Raw genomic sequence first — 18,652 nt, 5'->3', positions numbered from 1 at the left:
TTTAACCCCCCTCCGGCAGGGTATGAAATGCCCTTTCTAGCATTCCCTTTTATGGGAAATCTCACATCTTTACCTAATAAATCTCCTCCAAAGTCACGTGAAGATGAGCAGAGACAAGTCATATTTTTTCACTGAGATAAGGCTACTGGAGAGAGTCATTTCAGACACCGTTAACTCCAGTTCTATAACACCTATAAACATGCTTATGGTGTCATATTAAAGATAAGAATCTCATCTTTTAAACTACATCAGACAGTTGATGGCATAGCTGCAAATATGAGCTGCAGGTAAAAATTCCATTCCATGATGTGATTTGAGATTTTTATATTTACTAAAAACACCAAAAGCATATTTCAAACAAACGTGAGGTGAATAGTAGTTTAAAATCGGGTAAATCTGGTGACAGGTTCCCTTTAAGGCTAATTATTTTAAGGCAAAGATTAAAAAGAAAAAACAAACAAAACAAAAAAAATCAACATCTTCCAAAAATTGCCCCTCTTTCCCATGTGTGGTTTTCCAGTACAGTTACTATAAATTAACACAATATCCACTGGAGAACCTACAAGTTAATGTAAATGAAGCATTACAGAAAATAATGTAAAAATGAAAAAAATGGCAATAATATGTTTAAGAATAATAGAAAACAAATCGTTGCAAAAAAGTGACATTATACATGGAATTCCATTGTTGCAGGTGGAGTTGAAAACAGCTATTTATTTTTCTAAAAAGTAAAAAAGAAGTTATTATATCGCCCCCTGGTGGCAACACTCTGCACAAAGTAAAGAAAATGTAACCAAGAAGTTGTGTATTTATTCTTAACACATTACACTACATAGACAACATAAAAAACTGACTGGATTTTTAAACTGGGCAAAAAAAACAAACAAAAAAAAAAAAAAAAGACTGAAAGTTGTTCAGTTATAAAATATAAATATTGCTTAATGTCTGCAGTAGAATTTAATGAGCATGGTTCAAAATCGAACCCATTAAAGGGATTGTACCTAGTTATATTGTTATCTTCTCTGCAACCACTGAGACCCCCATGATAATGAGACCCTGCGACTGCTGGGACCACCCCCGATCATGAGACACTCCGACTGCCAGGACCATCACTATTCACAAGCCAATCTGACTGCAGCTTGGACCAGTGACAATCACGAGCCAATCCGAACGGCTACTGAGACCAGCATCGATCATGAGCCAATCCAAATATTGGGACCAGCACCGATCACAAGACACTCCGACTGCTGGGACCAGCACTAATCAAGAGGACAGGGGTCCATTCAATGCTATAGGAGTCTCAGATTTTACACTGGGCAATAGGGGGAACTCCCATTCCCATACTGTTCAAGAGAGAAAACTAAGCAACTTATAGAGCTCCTATAAGCAGTGGAGTGGCAGGACACATACACAACCTGCAGCTCCATTCAGTAGAGACACCCTTTGTAGTGATCCTGGGGGAATTCAATGGTTGACCCCCACCAATCAGATTTTGATCCTCTACCCTGTGGCTAACACTATTACTTGGTACAACCCCTTTAAATGGTCCATGGATGATAAAGTCACCATTGTACCTTTAATACAGATTTTCATCTAGCTTGGTCAATCTCTAGAATCAACAATATAATTTAAAGGGCAGATCTAGATACCAGCATGTAAAGCATACTCATTACCCAATATATTTTCTTTATCAAAGCAGAAAATCTATGTAACACTGTACCAATGAATACTATAGGATGTGCAAAAAATCATGTACATGCACGGAAATGTACAGGCAGCATTAATATAAAATCTGCAGCATGTCATTGTACTGCAGATGTCCTAGTTCATTGAAGTTACAACAGTCCTCGAAAATCCATAAGCAAATCCACATGTGGGGCATGCAAATTTGGTCAAGGCAGGGGCGTAACTTGAGGGGGTGCAGAGGTTGAGGTCACATCGGGGCCCAAAAGGTTTAGGCCCTTATGTTGTCACTTTCCCATATAAGAAGACTATTACTATAAACCATACATTATAGTCAGGGGCATGGCAAAGACTTTGCATTGGGGCCAATCGGCTTCTAGTTACGCCACTGGTTCTAGGATTCCCGTGTGGACAATCCTGATCGCAAGGGTATGTAGATATAGGATTAACGGGGGATCAGAAATCCAAGGCTTGTTGTAGTTCGTGCTATTGAAAGTAGATTTTTACACACAGAACACAAAGTAGCAATGTACAATTCACACACATTGAACACATGGGGGTATCCTCGGACCTAGCCTGTACTATGGAAAAGGAGACTAAACAAGAAAGTAGGGATAAATGCTTACCTCGAGTCTATGGGCTACATTTTCCCGGTCCGGCACATCAATGAAATCCTCTATAGATTTGATGCCGTTTGCTTTGGGCTTTGATGAAGTTGGGGTGACAGCTGGATGCTCTGATGACGACGTCTGATCACCCTTTTGAAGAAGCATTTTCTGCAGGCGCCGCTCCTTACGGAGGTCTTTGGCTTTCCGACACGGTGGTCTCGTTGTATCGGCACCTTTACCTGGAAACAGGGACCCTATAATTTATGTGTGTTCATATACCATATTTTACTAAAAGGAATTGGACCAATTGTCAGGCAGGGTTTGTTACTGGAAAGAGATACAAAAACCGCCCTAGGGCGGCACAAAGGAGCCCATATCCTGACAATAAGGAGTGGCGATTAAAACTTAACTTTTATTTATGAGCTAAAGTATATAATATAGGGTATGAATAGATACTTGGTGCTCAAAACAGAATTCGTGATTTAAAAGCACAAGTGTCCTAAATGAGGTGGCCTTAGGGTATAGGATCGTAGATCTGTGTATATAGTAACATCGGAGTGGGCTGGACTCGGGTAGTGATAGCTAGTATGGCAGATATACAAACCTGAACGCTATGGGTTATTATCATTTAAACCCAAGCGTTGATTCCTGTGGTATGGGATCAGTGAGATCCCAGACTTATACAGGAATCTATTGCGGTATCCACAGCCCACAAGACCCTAAGTCTATCCAGCCTACAAAACCAAGGTACCACCCCTAGATAGGACCACTGCAATTTAAAATAAGAAAAGAAATTAGCCCCCCGACATGTTTCGCCAGTGACCTGGCTTCATCAGGGGTCGGGCTAATACTAATCGGCGGCGCTGTCTCGCCGGGTATATAAAGATCTTAGCCCCTCCCCTCTGAGGGTATTTGACCTATGGGTGAGGCGGTTGCTCGCCGCCACCTTCTTTTCTAAAGTGATTGAAGTGTAACAGAGGTGGGTGGAGCCGAAATCCGTGCCAATGGAGCGGGGCCAGGGGTGGTGCTACCTCAGACAGCTGGCGATGACACTCACCAATCCCTGCGAGCGAGTGTGCGCATGACAGGTTCGGCAGTGTTGATTCAGCGGTGAAGACGACTGCGCATGCCCAGGTACTTTGCCTCCGGAGTACGGCCGGCGGAGAGATGCTGTCAGCAATAGAGCTGACTGCGCACGCTCAGGCACTCTGTCCACAAACGCCACGGTGGAGATCAGGCAAAATGCACCCATCCGCTAGGTTAGGTAGGTATACTTCTGAGCATTTCCCATATAATTTTACTGACCTAGGATATTATATGGGAAATGCTCAGAAGTATACCTACCTAACCTAGCGGATGGGTGCATTTTGCCTGATCTCCACCGTGGCGTTTGTGGACAGAGTGCCTGAGCGTGCGCAGTCAGCTCTATTGCTGACAGCATCTCTCCGCCGGCCGTACTCCGGAGGCAAAGTACCTGGGCATGCGCAGTCGTCTTCACCGCTGAATCAACACTGCCGAACCTGTCATGCGCACACTCGCTCGCAGGGATTGGTGAGTGTCATCGCCAGCTGTCTGAGGTAGCACCACCCCTGGCCCCGCTCCATTGGCACGGATTTCGGCTCCACCCACCTCTGTTACACTTCAATCACTTTAGAAAAGAAGGTGGCGGCGAGCAACCGCCTCACCCATAGGTCAAATACCCTCAGAGGGGAGGGGCTAAGATCTTTATATACCCGGCGAGACAGCGCCGCCGATTAGTATTAGCCCGACCCCTGATGAAGCCAGGTCACTGGCGAAACATGTCGGGGGGCTAATTTCTTTTCTTATTTTAAATTGCAGTGGTCCTATCTAGGGGTGGTACCTTGGTTTTGTAGGCTGGATAGACTTAGGGTCTTGTGGGCTGTGGATACCGCAATAGATTCCTGTATAAGTCTGGGATCTCACTGATCCCATACCACAGGAATCAACGCTTGGGTTTAAATGATAATAACCCATAGCGTTCAGGTTTGTATATCTGCCATACTAGCTATCACTACCCGAGTCCAGCCCACTCCGATGTTACTATATACACAGATCTACGATCCTATACCCTAAGGCCACCTCATTTAGGACACTTGTGCTTTTAAATCACGAATTCTGTTTTGAGCACCAAGTATCTATTCATACCCTATATTATATACTTTAGCTCATAAATAAAAGTTAAGTTTTAATCGCCACTCCTTATTGTCAGGATATGGGCTCCTTTGTGCCGCCCTAGGGCGGTTTTTGTATCTCTTTTCATATACCATACACCTAGGTGACTACATCCTATGACTTTTTACACTGCAGCCCTAAGACATCTACTGGGCAGTGCAATATGGCCACCTACTGGTGACTATATATTACTGCAGCCAGCCACTAGGCTTCAATGATAGGAAAGCACGTGCATAGATCCAAAAAGTCTAGGTTGTAAGAGAGGGATGCAAAGTTCTAGACCAAATCACACTGCATCATCAGACTTTTACATTTCCTGGCTGCAACAGGGGCATAATGTGCAAGACTAGGAACTATGGCTCAATTCTGACGCACTTCTGTAGCCTCATAAATCCATGCGAGTGACAAGTTACTGTAAAATCAAGAGGCCACGTGTGGATAAGACTAACAATAAGACCGAATAAACATCATCATCCATTACGCTGTTTGCAGATGTGCCAAATTCGTTACGCCATTTCACAACAGAGTTTCCCTCTTACTGTCATAATAAAATGCTCCCTTCACTGGTTTGTGCGCTGGACCTGACCCAAATTTATGCAACTTTACATTGGCTACACAAAGATTCAGTGGAAGTCTTTATTCTATTCATTTAAATTCCTGCACTTCCTTTGCTTAGGTCCAGTAGGTGGTCCTACTAATAGTGGGCTTTCTTTTTTACCAACACAAAAATAATAGTTAATCATGGCTCAGGAATAGGACTGTCCACTAGACACCTAGGCACAGAAAGTATTAGGGTTCATTGAACAAGTGCCGAATTCAGGCTACTCGTAGACGGGGAATGGGTTTGAGGGAGAAAGTGCACAAATCGGCCACCACTCCATTTAAAGGGCATCTACCAACAAGATGAAGCACTGTGCTCACTGTATATATACAGGTTCCTGTTCCTCATTCCTTCAGTCCGTCCTAATGGCATCACCTACTGTGCCTCTCTCTCTCTCTGTCTCACTGGCAGATACACGGATAGGGGAGGGAGCAGGGTAAGTCACAAGTCTACCGATTCAGTCCCTCCTATTCATCAGTGATCACACATGTAAACAAAGATCCATGGGGAGTCTGCAGACAGCACACATGTAAGTAGGACTGATGCATCACTTCGGGCATTATTATTAATGCAAAAAGACTAATGGGCAACTAAGAGTGGCCGACCCCTTTAAGGTACTTTCACACCACATTTTATGGATATGCTCATTGTTATGTGCCAGGAAATATACCAGCATATATATTGAACGTATCTGTTGACATATACTGGCAGGTGGGGACATTCTTTTTGCCTCCATTAGCCCAGTATACATCTCATCCAGCAGAAAATGCAGGATGAAAAAAGCTCAGCTACATCTTTCTATCCTGCCAACTGATGTAGGGAGGCAATAGACTATGGGAGACAGGGGCTGCATCCATCCCCAACCTTTGCCGAGCATGGGGTCAGTAACACCCTGAATATTATTAGCTGCAGTCTATCACTGGTTGCTGCCGATGTGAACTCCTCCTCCCACTTTCAGGGGCAATGGGGTGCAGCAGGACAATGTATTCCAGGGTATGTACATATAGTTGGATATGTTCTATCCCGTATACTATCACTGTCTATCACGAATACTTACAACAAAAGGGATAGATGTGATGTGAACATAGCCTTAGAGTGTCGACTAGCCCATGCCGATGATGCCTTGGTCATGTTAACCCCTCGCCGTTCATATATTCAGAACTTCACATCAAACACAACACACCTGGTTTTGGCATAGAGTGAACAGTGGTCTTTCCTTTAGCCATTTCTATAGGGTCTCCATGTTCTTTATGCGCTTCATCCACAGTGCTCTTCTCAGTTTCCCTTTCTCCCTGTTGTTTCTCCGTCTCTTCCACCTCGGCGCTCAATGGTTTGAGCTCGTCCTTTGGGATCGCAGTGCAGGAAACATTGCAGGAGACGGGGCTGTCCGCCTGAGAGTCCATCGGCTCAACTGAAATACCTGGAGAAAGACAAAAAATAGAGTTACTTCTTTACATTACCACAAAGACTTAATAATGCAAGGCAAAAAGGGAGATAATCAAAACCAATGCAAGGGAGGAACGCAGGATTAAGTTTTCCAAAGTGCCTTGAAGAAAAAAAAGTTGGAATTTAGTTGCGACAGCCAACTCTCTACTGCATCAGTTTTCTGCATCTCCAGCAATGTTTGAGAGCTTTGGCCACAAAAGTATTTTTCCTACAGCCCTCAGATGTTGAACGCACCCCATCATGTGCATCCGGCCAGACACAACTGAGGAACAAATTGTGCACCTGTCCGGCATCTACAGCCAGATACAAAAAAACCTTGAAACATTGTGTGCAACCTCTACAATTCAAGGAACCGAATGATCAAGAGAAACACAAGAAGGACCCCATTAGAACAGACAGGATCGGTTTGACATACAAGGCCGTGGCCACACGTTCCGCCAGGCCTCCGTTCATAACGCGACGCTTGCGCACAGGAGGCGGTACTTGGCCCGAATGCACATGCGTTTCCCTGGAAATGCATGTGCATTCGGGTCGAGGACCGCCCCCTGTGCGCTATCGTCGCGTTATGTGCAAAACCCAAAAACGCCGGAAAATTCAACGAAAGTGTGGCCGCGGACCCTTAGTAAATAAGCCCCTATGTCTCGGCCACTTGACATTATAGTGTGTGCACATGCTACATGGGCAGGAGGTGTCGGGAAGAAGAAGCCAAAGGTGAGTATAGAGGATTTTTTTCCAAGAAGGCCCTGCTGTGGCCATTTCATCAATGGGGGCATCTTCTGTGGACATTTCTGTAAAGGGCGGGGCTAAGCTATGGACATTTCATTAACGAGGTGCTGCTGCTGGACATTTTATTAGAGTAGCGGCTGCATTTCCTACCCTAGGGCTTATACTCCAGTTGACAACTTTCCCCAGTTTTTTAACCGAATGTCTACTTTATGTGGACATGGTTTTTTATGCATACTCTTATTTTTGTAGGATGTTATGGGGCTTTGAACGTTAGGTGCGATTTTTCACATTTTCATAAAAAACGCAAAATCCTGCTATTGGGGGACCTGCTCAGGTTTCAAATCACTTTCAGAGGCCTAAACAAAAGTAAACCCCATAAATTACCCGATTATAGAAACTACACTCCTCAACGTATGTAAAACGACTTTTATGAAGTTTGTTAACCCTTTAATTGTTTTACAGGGGTTAAAACCAAATCGGATACAATTTTGAAAGTAAATTTTTTTTGGCTAAATTAATGTGTTTTTCAAAAAATGTACAAATTCTCAGTGGATAAAATACCAAAACGCTCGACAAAATTTGATACCCAATCCCTCTCGCGTATAACAATACCCCATATGTGGTGGTAACCTGCTGTATGGGCACACGCCAGGGCATCGAAGGGAAGCTGCGCCATTCAGAACAGATAATGCATTGTCACTTTTTATTGGCTATACAATCTTTATTTTTTTGGCAATTTGGACATATAAGGGCTTATTTTTTGCGACATGAGATGCACTTTACAAATATTTCATTTTAGTGGGTCATTAGCTTATTGATGAGATTTTATTAACTCTTCAATGTATGGGTGAAAAGAAAATTGTCAATTTTGGTTTCCTTTCTTTTTGTATTTTTTGGGGGTCGTACACCGTACACTAATAATACTATACTATCTTTATTCTATAGGTCACTACGATTACGGTGATACCTCATTTATATAGTTTTTCATTTATTTTTACAATTTTACTGGAGAAAAACTAATATAGAGAAAATCTCATTTGTTTTTGCATCGCCATCTTTTCGGAGACGTAACTTTAATATTTTTTGGTTTAGGGCTTATTTTTTTACGTGTGGAGTTGTCCTTTCAATTGGTACCATTTTGGCGCACATAACTTTTTAGAACATTTTTGTGAAGAGATTTTATGAAAAATTTACTTTTTTGGCGAGTTTTTCGTGTTTTGCTTTTACGGCGTTCATCAAGCTAGCCCAATAATGTTTCTGAGTTATTATACAGATTGTTACGGACGCGGCGATACCAAATATGTGGGGGGTTTTTGGCAATTTTGTGTTTTTTTACCTTACTACATGTGTATAGGGAATTTTTGTGTTTAGGGGACTTCAACTTTATTTAATTAATTCTTTTTATTAAAAATGTTTTTATTTAATGTTTTTATTCACTTTTACAGGTTAGCTTGAACAAGCGATCCACGGATCGCTTGTTCAAGCTCTTCTTCACCTTACACAGTGTAATACAGATGTATTACACTGTATTATGTGACACTGAGCATGCAGTGTCCGATTCTTGTGAAATGCCTCTAACAAGCCGCGGTCAACACGACCGCGGCGTGTTAGGGGTTAACACCCACGATCGGAGAAATCTCCGATCGCGAGTGTTAGAGGCAGGAGTCAACTATAATATATAGCCGACACTCGCAGCTTCTGGCCCCGGCTCCATTCAGGAGCCGGGGACAGAAGTTTGACGTAATAGCATTTTGCGGGAATGCACCTCCCGCGATGCAGTACTATTACGTTAAATGTCGGGTAGGGGTTAAAACATCGTAATCTTAGGACAACGTTAAAAATAATGATAGGGCCTATTCTAATAACCAAATTGACAAGACAAACATAACAGGCTATATATATAGTCCTTTATTGACCGTGATGAGTGTCACGTCTTACTTATGACTATTCAATGCTGTTGTATTTTGGGATGTCTCCTTCTTTGTGTATTAATGCTGGAAATATTACTGGGGGACAGCACAAGTTCATTTATATTTTGACAGCCTACAGATGAAGACTTCTACAATTGTACGGACTCTCCATTTAAAAACTGAGGGGGGATGTTGTAATGTACTGCATTTTTTCTTTTGTTACAAAAATGAAACAAGAGACTGGTTTAAATCTTTAATATACCGTATTTTTCGGCCTATAAGGCGCACTGGACTATAAGGCGCACCTCTAATAAATGCCTGCTAAGACATCTAGGTTCATATATAAGGCGCACTGGAGTATAAGGCGCAGGATCAAATGCAGTACCTAAAAATGACCATCAGGTGGCAGACCTGTGCACAGTTCAAGCCAGCTACACTTTCTGGGAAACTTGTCTTCAGCGTGTGACAGAGCTCCGATCTCAGAGGTATGGCTGCTGGGGGTTAATGCAGGGTGATGCAGCAGGGGTTAAGCGGTCTCCCTCTGCCCCTTCTCCTTCCCTCCTCAGCCAGGGTGTTATTACTGTGGGGTTCCCTGTGGCTCCTGTTACAGGGCTGTCAGGTATGGGGGATTGTTTACTGATGATGATTGCCTCGTGGTCGGCACTATGGCAGCTCCGGTCTCTCCGTGCTAGGGGAGGGCAGGATGGGCACAATGTTAGTTGTGGTGCCAGGGCACTTCAGGAGCTAAGGACCCTGTATACTGTGTGGGAAGGTGCAGGAAATTTCTGGGGATGGAGCTATTAAACACTGGTAAATGTACAGTACATCTTGTCTGTAGTACATTTCTGTATAAGTTCATATATAAGGCGCACTGGCCTATAAGGCGCACCTTTGATTTCTGAGAAAATTAAAGGATTTTTGGTGCGCCTTATAGGCCGAAAAATACGGTAAATGGATTTGAGCGAAAGAACAAGATGTAACGCTTACCATCATTGGCAGAATGAGACACTTCTCCATCCTGCAGAAACCTTTGCATCTTTTTGAGGACTTTCTTGTGGGATTTGTTGAGTTGGTAATTCACTGCAGATAATCTGTGATCAACGATACACAATATTGTAAGTAAATGGGCACAAGTCTTCCAAGAAGGGTTCGCGATGCTCAATATTCAATAACCAGTGACAAACCTGAAAACTGTACAATGTTTAAAGGTGCTGTCATGCAAAGGACATTGGGGGAGATTTATCAGAAGTGTCAGAGCAGAACTGTTCTAGTTGCTTATAAAAAGCTGTGGAAAAATGAAAGCCGAGCTCTGATTATTGGTAACCATGAGCAACTAGAACAGTTTTGCTCTCATACACTTCTGATAAATCCCCCCACTAAATATCTATGTAACAGTAATATATAATCTATTGTGACCCCCCAACTAAAATAGGGTTCTCAATACCCAACTGCAGTGCGTTGTTCAGCGGTGTATTATCGGTGGTGTGTACATTCAGTTCTGATGCAGATGGGGAAATCTGAGCACATTGCATGAGAACAGACAGACGCCACATTTCCTAAAGCTGTCCATCCATACACTAAAGTTCTCATGTCAGGCCTGTGCAGTGTGCGGGTGGCCTCTAAACGCACGTAGCAGTCTTACCTTATGGTGTATTGTGGGCAGCAGGTCTGGCTCATTAGAGGCTTGTACACATACTTCCCACTCCTACAAAACAAAAGATACAAACAATTCTGGGACCAAATAAAAGTGCAGAAAAATAAGCAAATGCTCCCCTTCTGTAAACAGGGACATTCCACATGACGGAAAATGTCAGTACAAGGATCTGTGCGGATGGGAAGTAGCGCCAGCAGTTGTTCTTTCTAGGTTTCCTAAGGTATTTGAGTGTATGACGGACACAGAAAATTGGAATCTCTGAACATTTTGACTTGCTCCCGACGTATACAAAAAAAGGGTTTCCTTCCAGAATTTGGAAAGAGGTTAACTATTCAGGCCTCCTAACCAGGGTTGTAGAGTCCAAAATGGTGACCATTTTGGTGAAGTCGTGATTAAAAGTCTGTTCTATACCGGATATAAAAACTTAGGTCAGAGGTGAACAACATTTATCGATCAAAGAACCGCATTGTCATACAGCTCAACTGGTGGGGCCACAGCTGTAAATAACACCCTAGATGCACCAACAACCACAGTACAGAACAAACTGCCCCAGAAATTATTCATAACACAGTATAGCAATAAATACCACCCCAGAAACCAAATACAGCACTGCATTCAGAGCAGACATTAAAAATGGAGACCCCAGAGCAGACAATATTAAAGCTGGAAACCACAGAGCGGACAGATTATTTCCTTTCCTGACTCCTCTTCTGCTCCTTGCACCACAGTGCGGCTTCTTCTATCATCCAGGTGCTGTACTGCTCTGCTCCCTGTCCTGAGTTGGTTGTATGGGTTGACATAAGGATGTAGAGCGGAGTTGTTCTAGGAGCAGGAAAGGACCTGGGAGCAGAACATATTTGTAGCTACATGACCAGTGTCAGGAGTTAGACCCCAGAGTGGAGTGGTAGGAGAGGACCCGGAAGAGGCGAGAACGTTTCAGCTGCACTCAGACTCTTCCACCAATGAACACTTTCATCCTTTACGGAAGCGCTCATTGGACCCCTTCTGTTAGCAGGGTGCATACCGCAACTCGAGGCTTGATGCAGGTGGTCCATCAGCTGTGAGTTCTGTACACCTGATCCAGGCTTTTAGTTGAGGTGAATGTGGCTGCACCTAATGGACATGCTAAGTAGTGAAAACTCCCTCGCTACAGATCAGAGGAATAAGATGAGAAATGGCAACACTCATCTTTCAACTTCTAGAGTGACCAGGAAAACAGTAGAGTGTGCAAGTCAGAGAGAAAATTCTCCTCTATAGATACTCCTAGGGACGAGTGCCTAGTCACAGAGCACATGTCATTGAAAGGTACTATACAAGAGATCTTTTTTTCTGCAAAACCTTTTTTATACAAAAACTCTTTGGCAGTGTATGTACTATGCTCTGTGGGGGCTATGGGTGCTCAAAATGGGTGACAGTTTCCCTATAAACTCAGTGCAGCTTGTGTTTTCGTCATCTTCTGATGGCTAGCTATATTCCAAGCACAAGAACAGACAATGAACATCAGTCATTAGTGAATTATCCAGTTCAAGATCTGAAGAAGTCAAGAGAGACGGGCCATCAGAGAGTGTAGATTACAAAGAACACAAAGACAGGAAGAGGGGTGGGTAGGAAGATCTGTGCCCCTGAAACAAAGCCGGAGCTACACGAACAACAACAATATGGACTTTATAATTATCCAGGAAGAATTTAAAAAAAAACAGGACTAATTATGGAGCAGCCCCAACACGGCCTCTGCTTACCGTCTCCATCCTCTGTCTATCAGGTCTTGGTAATCTTGGACAGTCAGAGAGTGCGCCCACATGCCTGGAGGAGCAGAGAGAGAACCATGGTGAGACAGAGCAGACCTGCGCCAATATTATATTGTAACGTTCAGAACAAAGTTTTATTTAACAAATCCTGGTGCAAAGTTTGTAAAAGTTACAATAAAATATCCACAAAACTTTACCTGAAACTTTTACAAGAACAATGTTCACTTTGTGTGATGTGATGGGATTCCCCGAATATCATCAATGACGTTTCCATGGCCAAACCTCAATAAGTACAGTCATAATATACAATGACCTATATGTAGTAATGTTTCCTAATAAAAAGCATAAGACCACTTAGACCAAGCAGCCACCAGATGCATTTAATCCTTCAAAGTGGTAGATGCCATTTATGGTGAATTTGGGGTGTCTTACTAGAAGAAAAGATATTTCTCTCTTATAAAAAAGGGGTTTTACAGGTTTAACAAATTGATAATCAATCCTTCCAAATGTCATCAATAACAGTGCAGTGGCCAAGCCAGCTCACTGTCCAACCGCTCCCATTTACCTGAATAGGAGTTGAGCTGCAGTGACTAGGTTTGGCCACTACACAGATAGCTTGTATGCTTCCTGTTCTATTCTCTGTGGACTGACCACAAATAACAGCTGCGTGTCAGACTGTCACCATTTTAATACTAAGGACTTATCCTGAGGATAGATCATCAATGTCTTCATCCTGGAAATCAGTTTAAATGGACTCTGTTGCCACGTTACCCCATTTAAATAAATCTCAACCATTTAACTATAAAAAAAATGTAAATATATCCTTCAAAGTCATGTAGCAATGAGTAGAAAAGGGTCATATTTTACCAGAGCGGAAGAGGGAGTGCACTGTAGACGCGGTGCTATAATACCTAGAAAAATACTTTTGGTGTCACATTAAAACGAAGAATCTCATATTTCAGATTGCAACAGGCTTGTTGTGAACTACAGAACCGGAGATACAGGAAGCAAAAAATATAGTGAGCTGCAGATAAAGATCCTATTGCTTGCTAGTTTACCTGACTATACCTCCTGTTCTGTAGCTCACAGAACCACAAGGCCGATCTGAAAGATTAGATTCATATTTTTAAAAGCATGTTGTTAAATATTATAGGACCGAAGATAGGGGTGTCTGTAGTGAACTTTTAAACTTGACTCATCTCAGGTAAAATATGACTCTCCTCTGCTCATTTCCAGATGACTATTTTTTTTTTTAACACATGTAAACGTTTGAGATTTCACATAAAAGAGGGAATTCTAGAAAGGACATATTTCACACCTGACCTAAGGAGGCCGGTAGTTTAATGGGAGAAAATCTGGCGACAAGTTCCCTTTCATTAGAGAGTGCCACAAACCATAGACACAATTTCCTCACTACATCCGCAATGATGAGCATATAACATAAAATATAGACATGGTCCCTGCAGCCTGCATTTTGTAGTTTACAATTCCCACACAACAGCTGTGTCCACATTTATTCCCATTAGACATCAGCACCGAATGTATTCCAGCTTGTTCACGTGAGTGTGTATGTACGTCATAATTCCTCTATTTCACAATATTCTGCAAAATATTTATGTACGTGATAGATACCGTGAAAAATACTTCTGGATAGATATTGTTATAGATATCTGCATATATGATCTACAAATCAACTAGAAGATGTGTGTATTGGGTTAACCACGGTCTGCAAGCAATCAATAAGGTCAGGAATTATAATGTAATATTTGCTTGGAAGTCTGTGCCAAGTGATTAAATTGGCAGCAAAATTGGCCGATTCTAATACAATGTAGCTAATCCTCTGCTTATCAGCATTGAATATATAGTAAGGCAGGCTCCATAGGGCACGTTCAATCCATGAAACACAAATACGAGCGATGCTTCCAAGGATTAAACCCTCTCTAGGGACTTAATACAGTCATGATTATATGACTAGACATCAGTCCTCCAGGCAGGAGCTCCTAGCATTAGGGTACGGTCACACGTATCGCTAGCGCCGCGTTTACACATGCAGAGCTAGGATACAGGGGCAGGCCTTGGCCCCATCACGTATGCGTTTCCATGTAAATGCTAGAAATTGGTATCCAGAACCCGGTGTCTTGCATTGTTTTAATGCAAGACACTGGGTTCTGGTTACCGATCACATATGAATCCATAGAAACAGATCCGTGATCAGTCCCAGGCCCACCTCGTACCCAAGAGGTATTTGTGACCAGACCTTTAAAGAGGGGGTCTATGATGCAGGTAGTCCACATTATAGGGTAGTATTCAAGGAGTTTTCCCATTAAACCTATCCGCAGGATAGGGCCTAACTTGCTGATTGGTGGGGGTCTAAGTAATGGGACCCCAAGAAATCAATAGAACAAGAGATCCAATGGACCTCAGTAAGACTGTTCGTCTTTCCCCGAGATAAACTAAGGAGCTGTGGATAGGGCCTAACTTGCTTCATGGGAAAACCCCTTCAAGGAAATATAGCCAATACTTCATGAACTGAATACACCAGTCTAAAACTAGCCTAATAATGAACAAGCCATGGCTACTTAAGTCAAGCAATGTTGAAGCAAAAATGTCTTGATTAATATGCAAAACCTGCAGAAAAACATTAGATTCTTCAAAGATTTTATGGGAACCAGTCACATGAATCTGATCCACAGATGGGCATGTTGTAGAGCAGAAGCTGCTGGTAGTACATGGTTACATGGAAGCATATTACCATGCTCTATAACATGCTGCCTACAGATAGGACACTACGTACGATCTGCTCAGCTCTTACTGCTATTTAACATGCCTCCTGCGGATAGGATCCCAAGTATAATTTGTTCAGCTCCTGCTACTCTATAAAATGCTGCCTGCAGATAGGACTCTATGCACAATCTGCTTAGGCCCTCCTGCTCTATAGCATGCGGCCTGCATATAGATCAAGAGGAGCTGAGCAGGTTGTGTCCTATCTGCAGGCTGCATGTTATAGAGCAGGAGGGGCTGAGCAGTAAGTACATTATATACAGTAATAAGCTCATCCTGCTCTATAACATGATAGATAACAGATAGGACACTGTGAATAACCTGCTCTATAACATGCTGCCTGCAGATAGGACATAAAGAACATTATATCACCTGGTCTGACCCAGTTCACATTAGACAATCAGCTGCAGACATACAAGTATTTCTACAAGGGCGAATCCCAACAGGCCAAACTTTGGGGGATCATCACTGTCTGCTGCCCACCAGGACTGTTGTGTATTGGGAAAAGCAGTGCAAAATGCCATGGAAAAAAGTGAATGATGACAAAGTTTATAACCAGGAATTGTTTTGGGCAAATACAATAAAGTTGCATATTTTGAATCTTGATGACACCACGGTCACGTGACGTGAGCCCCATATACAGCAGATGGAGCCCCTCAGCTGTGCAACTCCTAGGGGAGGTCATGGGCTAATTACAGGACACGCCTTACTTCTCACATCCGCCCCCTATGGCCGGCCTACCGCATAACAAGCCGTGACGCTCGGTTCCTCACCATGAGACATGTTCCCGGCTTCGCTCTTACAATAACCGCAGCGGTTTCCATCCTCCCCACCGAAGTACTCCAGGATACTTAGCGATCCTCCGCCGGCAGCCGCCATCTTCCTCCCTGTTCTAGTGCAGAGTATAGCCGGTAGCGCGCATGCGCAATACCCGGACCGTAGCATGCACAGCCGCCATCATTACTACTGGCAGGAGTCCGCTTAGTTTACGACACTTTACATATGGGTGTTGGCCTCTATCTCACCCAACAGCAACGCTTGGACTATAGTGTTTATGTACATGTGATAGGGGCACTTACCGTGAGAAGCTTTGCCTCCTTGTAGGCGGCAGTATCCACACGAAGACCCCTCGCGCAGTCCCCGGTACTCGAGTATGGAGTACATTCCCGCACCTGTAGTGGGCAAACCACCCTATGCCGGAGGGGGGAGTGGGCTGTACCACTGCTCGCAGAGCTGCAGCGCCAGGTGATGCGCTGCACGCAGCTATACTCTACAAGGTTCCTGGAGATCTAGCGCTGCCCTCTGCCACCAATCACACGGCACCTGTTACTCCAAAAGGCTGAGGTACCCGGAGTAAGCAAGCATCTGATTGGCCAGCGCCGACAGCTCCACCCCGCAGCCAAAAACTGCTACTTTTCAATTGTATTGTAATTAGTATTTTTTTATATATTTGTTATTTCATTTGTTATGCAGTATCTTTCTATAAAACCTTGCAATATAAGTTTTAATAGACATCATTGACTGATGGTGCTTCACAAGATGCGTTGCGCCACATTTTTCGATGCGTTTTTGACGCGTTTCAAAGGCTTTAGTCTTGATCACATGCTGAGGTTACGCAGCATGTGAAAGAGCCCCTTAGATCACACCCATGTTTTTGTGGCAGATACCGATAACCTGAGCTCAAAGGGGAAAGATTTGTCAAACTGTTTGCAACAGAATTCTGTCCTAATTTGATCCAAAAACGGACCAAACCCCTTATTAGGGTCCATTCACACGCGGTATGCCCGCCGTGCACTGGAGAGGAGGAGGTGACCCCTCCTCCCTCCATAGAGAATAGCGGTGCACGGCCGCACACACGCCAAAAGATAGAGCATGCTTTGTCTTTTTGCTGTGTGCGGGCCGGATCAGTGCCACACGTGTGGCACCATATCTGCGCCGCGCCACTATTGCCGTCTATGGGGAAGTACATGCGGCCGCATGTACGTCCCTGCAGACGGCCATGTGAATAAGCCCTTAAGAGTACATTCACACATTCAGTTTTTACAGATGCAGTTCTCAAAGCAAAAAGCAGTTGTGGATCACAAGGGGTGAGAACATATCATGAAGTGGTGCTACTCCTCTTTTTTAACTCCACTCCTTGTTTGGACATCAAAAACTGCATCTTAGACGAGTAAATGCACCATCGTGTTTTTAAAAAGTTTTTTGAAAATCAGAACAAGGCCTTGGAAAAGATGAGTCCATTTTGTGGGAAAGTCTGAGCACCAGAAATGGGACAACATTTTGGCAGTTTTCTTGTGCAAATTAAAGATGAGGTGCAAATGACATCTAAACAGTCCTATATTACACCAGATTTATCATTCAGCTCCATTCACTGATAAATCTAGTGCAAAAACAATAAAGTTCAGGATTGCACAACCTTTATTGGTCAGGTAAGAAAAATCTCCACTTCAGGGGCTGCATCAGTAACCTGAACCCTAAATCCCATGCCATCATTTAGACAATAACAGATGCAGACCCCAGACCAGACAATTATTTATAATAATTGTGATGTTCAAAGAATACAATAATGAATAATGTATAAATAACCCAGAGCAGACTACCATTACAGGAGACTCCAGAGCAGACCAATACCGGAGAACCACTCCAAAGTAAAACACTACATCCAAAATTATTTATAAATGTTTTCCTCTGTGTATACTTTTCATAATTGTGACACCTTTTAGCTGACTATACATACCATATGAAGTCTGGGCATTGTGAAAATGCTATAAATGCTCCTAAGAAAAAGATTAATAAATGATCTTCCAATTTCCTCAGAAGCTCTTAATGGTTTACACAAATCAACAAAACATGGAGTACTGTCCCTAAAATCACATAATGCATTTACCTTCAGGACTGCAGAGATATTAAATAAGTGCGGCATTATGCAGTAGAGCAATAAGTCCATGTGATTTTCAGTGTATTGTATAACTGTATATCTCCACGCTTCAAATGTAATAATCTTGTGGGTTTTTTAAAATATATTTCTCTGTTGAATTCTGCACAAATCTGACATTAAAGGGGTTTTCCCATGATTCAAAGTTAGGCCCTATCCACAGGATAGGGCCTAACTTGCTGATCGGTGGGGGTCTCAGTGATGAGGTAGTCACCTCAGGACGCCTTAAAGGATAATGGTCACAAACATTTATGGAGGAGTGACCAAGGACCACCATGAACAGCCACTTCCAGTACCAGAATAAAAGCAAAGAACTGGTGGATATCCAGCTCTCTAGGAACTCCTATTTGATGGTCAGACACCCTGC

General features: G+C 43.1%; 1 protein-coding gene across 8 annotated transcripts in view; it reads right to left on the bottom strand.

Annotated features, from left to right (window-relative positions):
* ATE1 (arginyltransferase 1) overlaps nt 1–16,673 on the bottom strand; it is a 59,859-nt gene extending 43,186 nt beyond the window's left edge. The window contains exons 1-6 of one of the 8 annotated variants that reach the window (XM_072131036.1): nt 16,430–16,673; nt 12,561–12,624; nt 10,810–10,872; nt 10,155–10,258; nt 6,269–6,505; nt 2,310–2,530 (exon numbers count right to left, since the gene is read on the bottom strand). In XM_072131036.1, the coding sequence (XP_071987137.1) occupies nt 2,310–2,530; nt 6,269–6,505; nt 10,155–10,258; nt 10,810–10,872; nt 12,561–12,624; nt 16,430–16,514 (774 nt within the window). In that variant the 5' untranslated portion in view covers nt 16,515–16,673. Of the gene's footprint in view, nt 1–2,309; nt 2,531–6,268; nt 6,506–10,154; nt 10,259–10,809; nt 10,873–12,560; nt 12,625–15,722; nt 15,846–16,123; nt 16,309–16,429 lie in introns of those variants that run through there. The other 7 variants (XM_072131042.1, XM_072131035.1, XM_072131038.1 and 4 more) reach the window with 7 other exon arrangements.
* Nucleotides 16,674–18,652: the final 1,979 nt, after the last annotated feature.

The sequence above is a fragment of the Engystomops pustulosus genome, chromosome 11 (genome assembly GCF_040894005.1).
Source record: "Engystomops pustulosus chromosome 11, aEngPut4.maternal, whole genome shotgun sequence".
In the NCBI taxonomy this organism is placed as follows: domain Eukaryota; kingdom Metazoa; phylum Chordata; class Amphibia; order Anura; family Leptodactylidae; genus Engystomops; species Engystomops pustulosus.
Note: the sequence above shows the minus strand (reverse complement) of the source record. Positions and strands in the feature narration are given on the sequence as shown.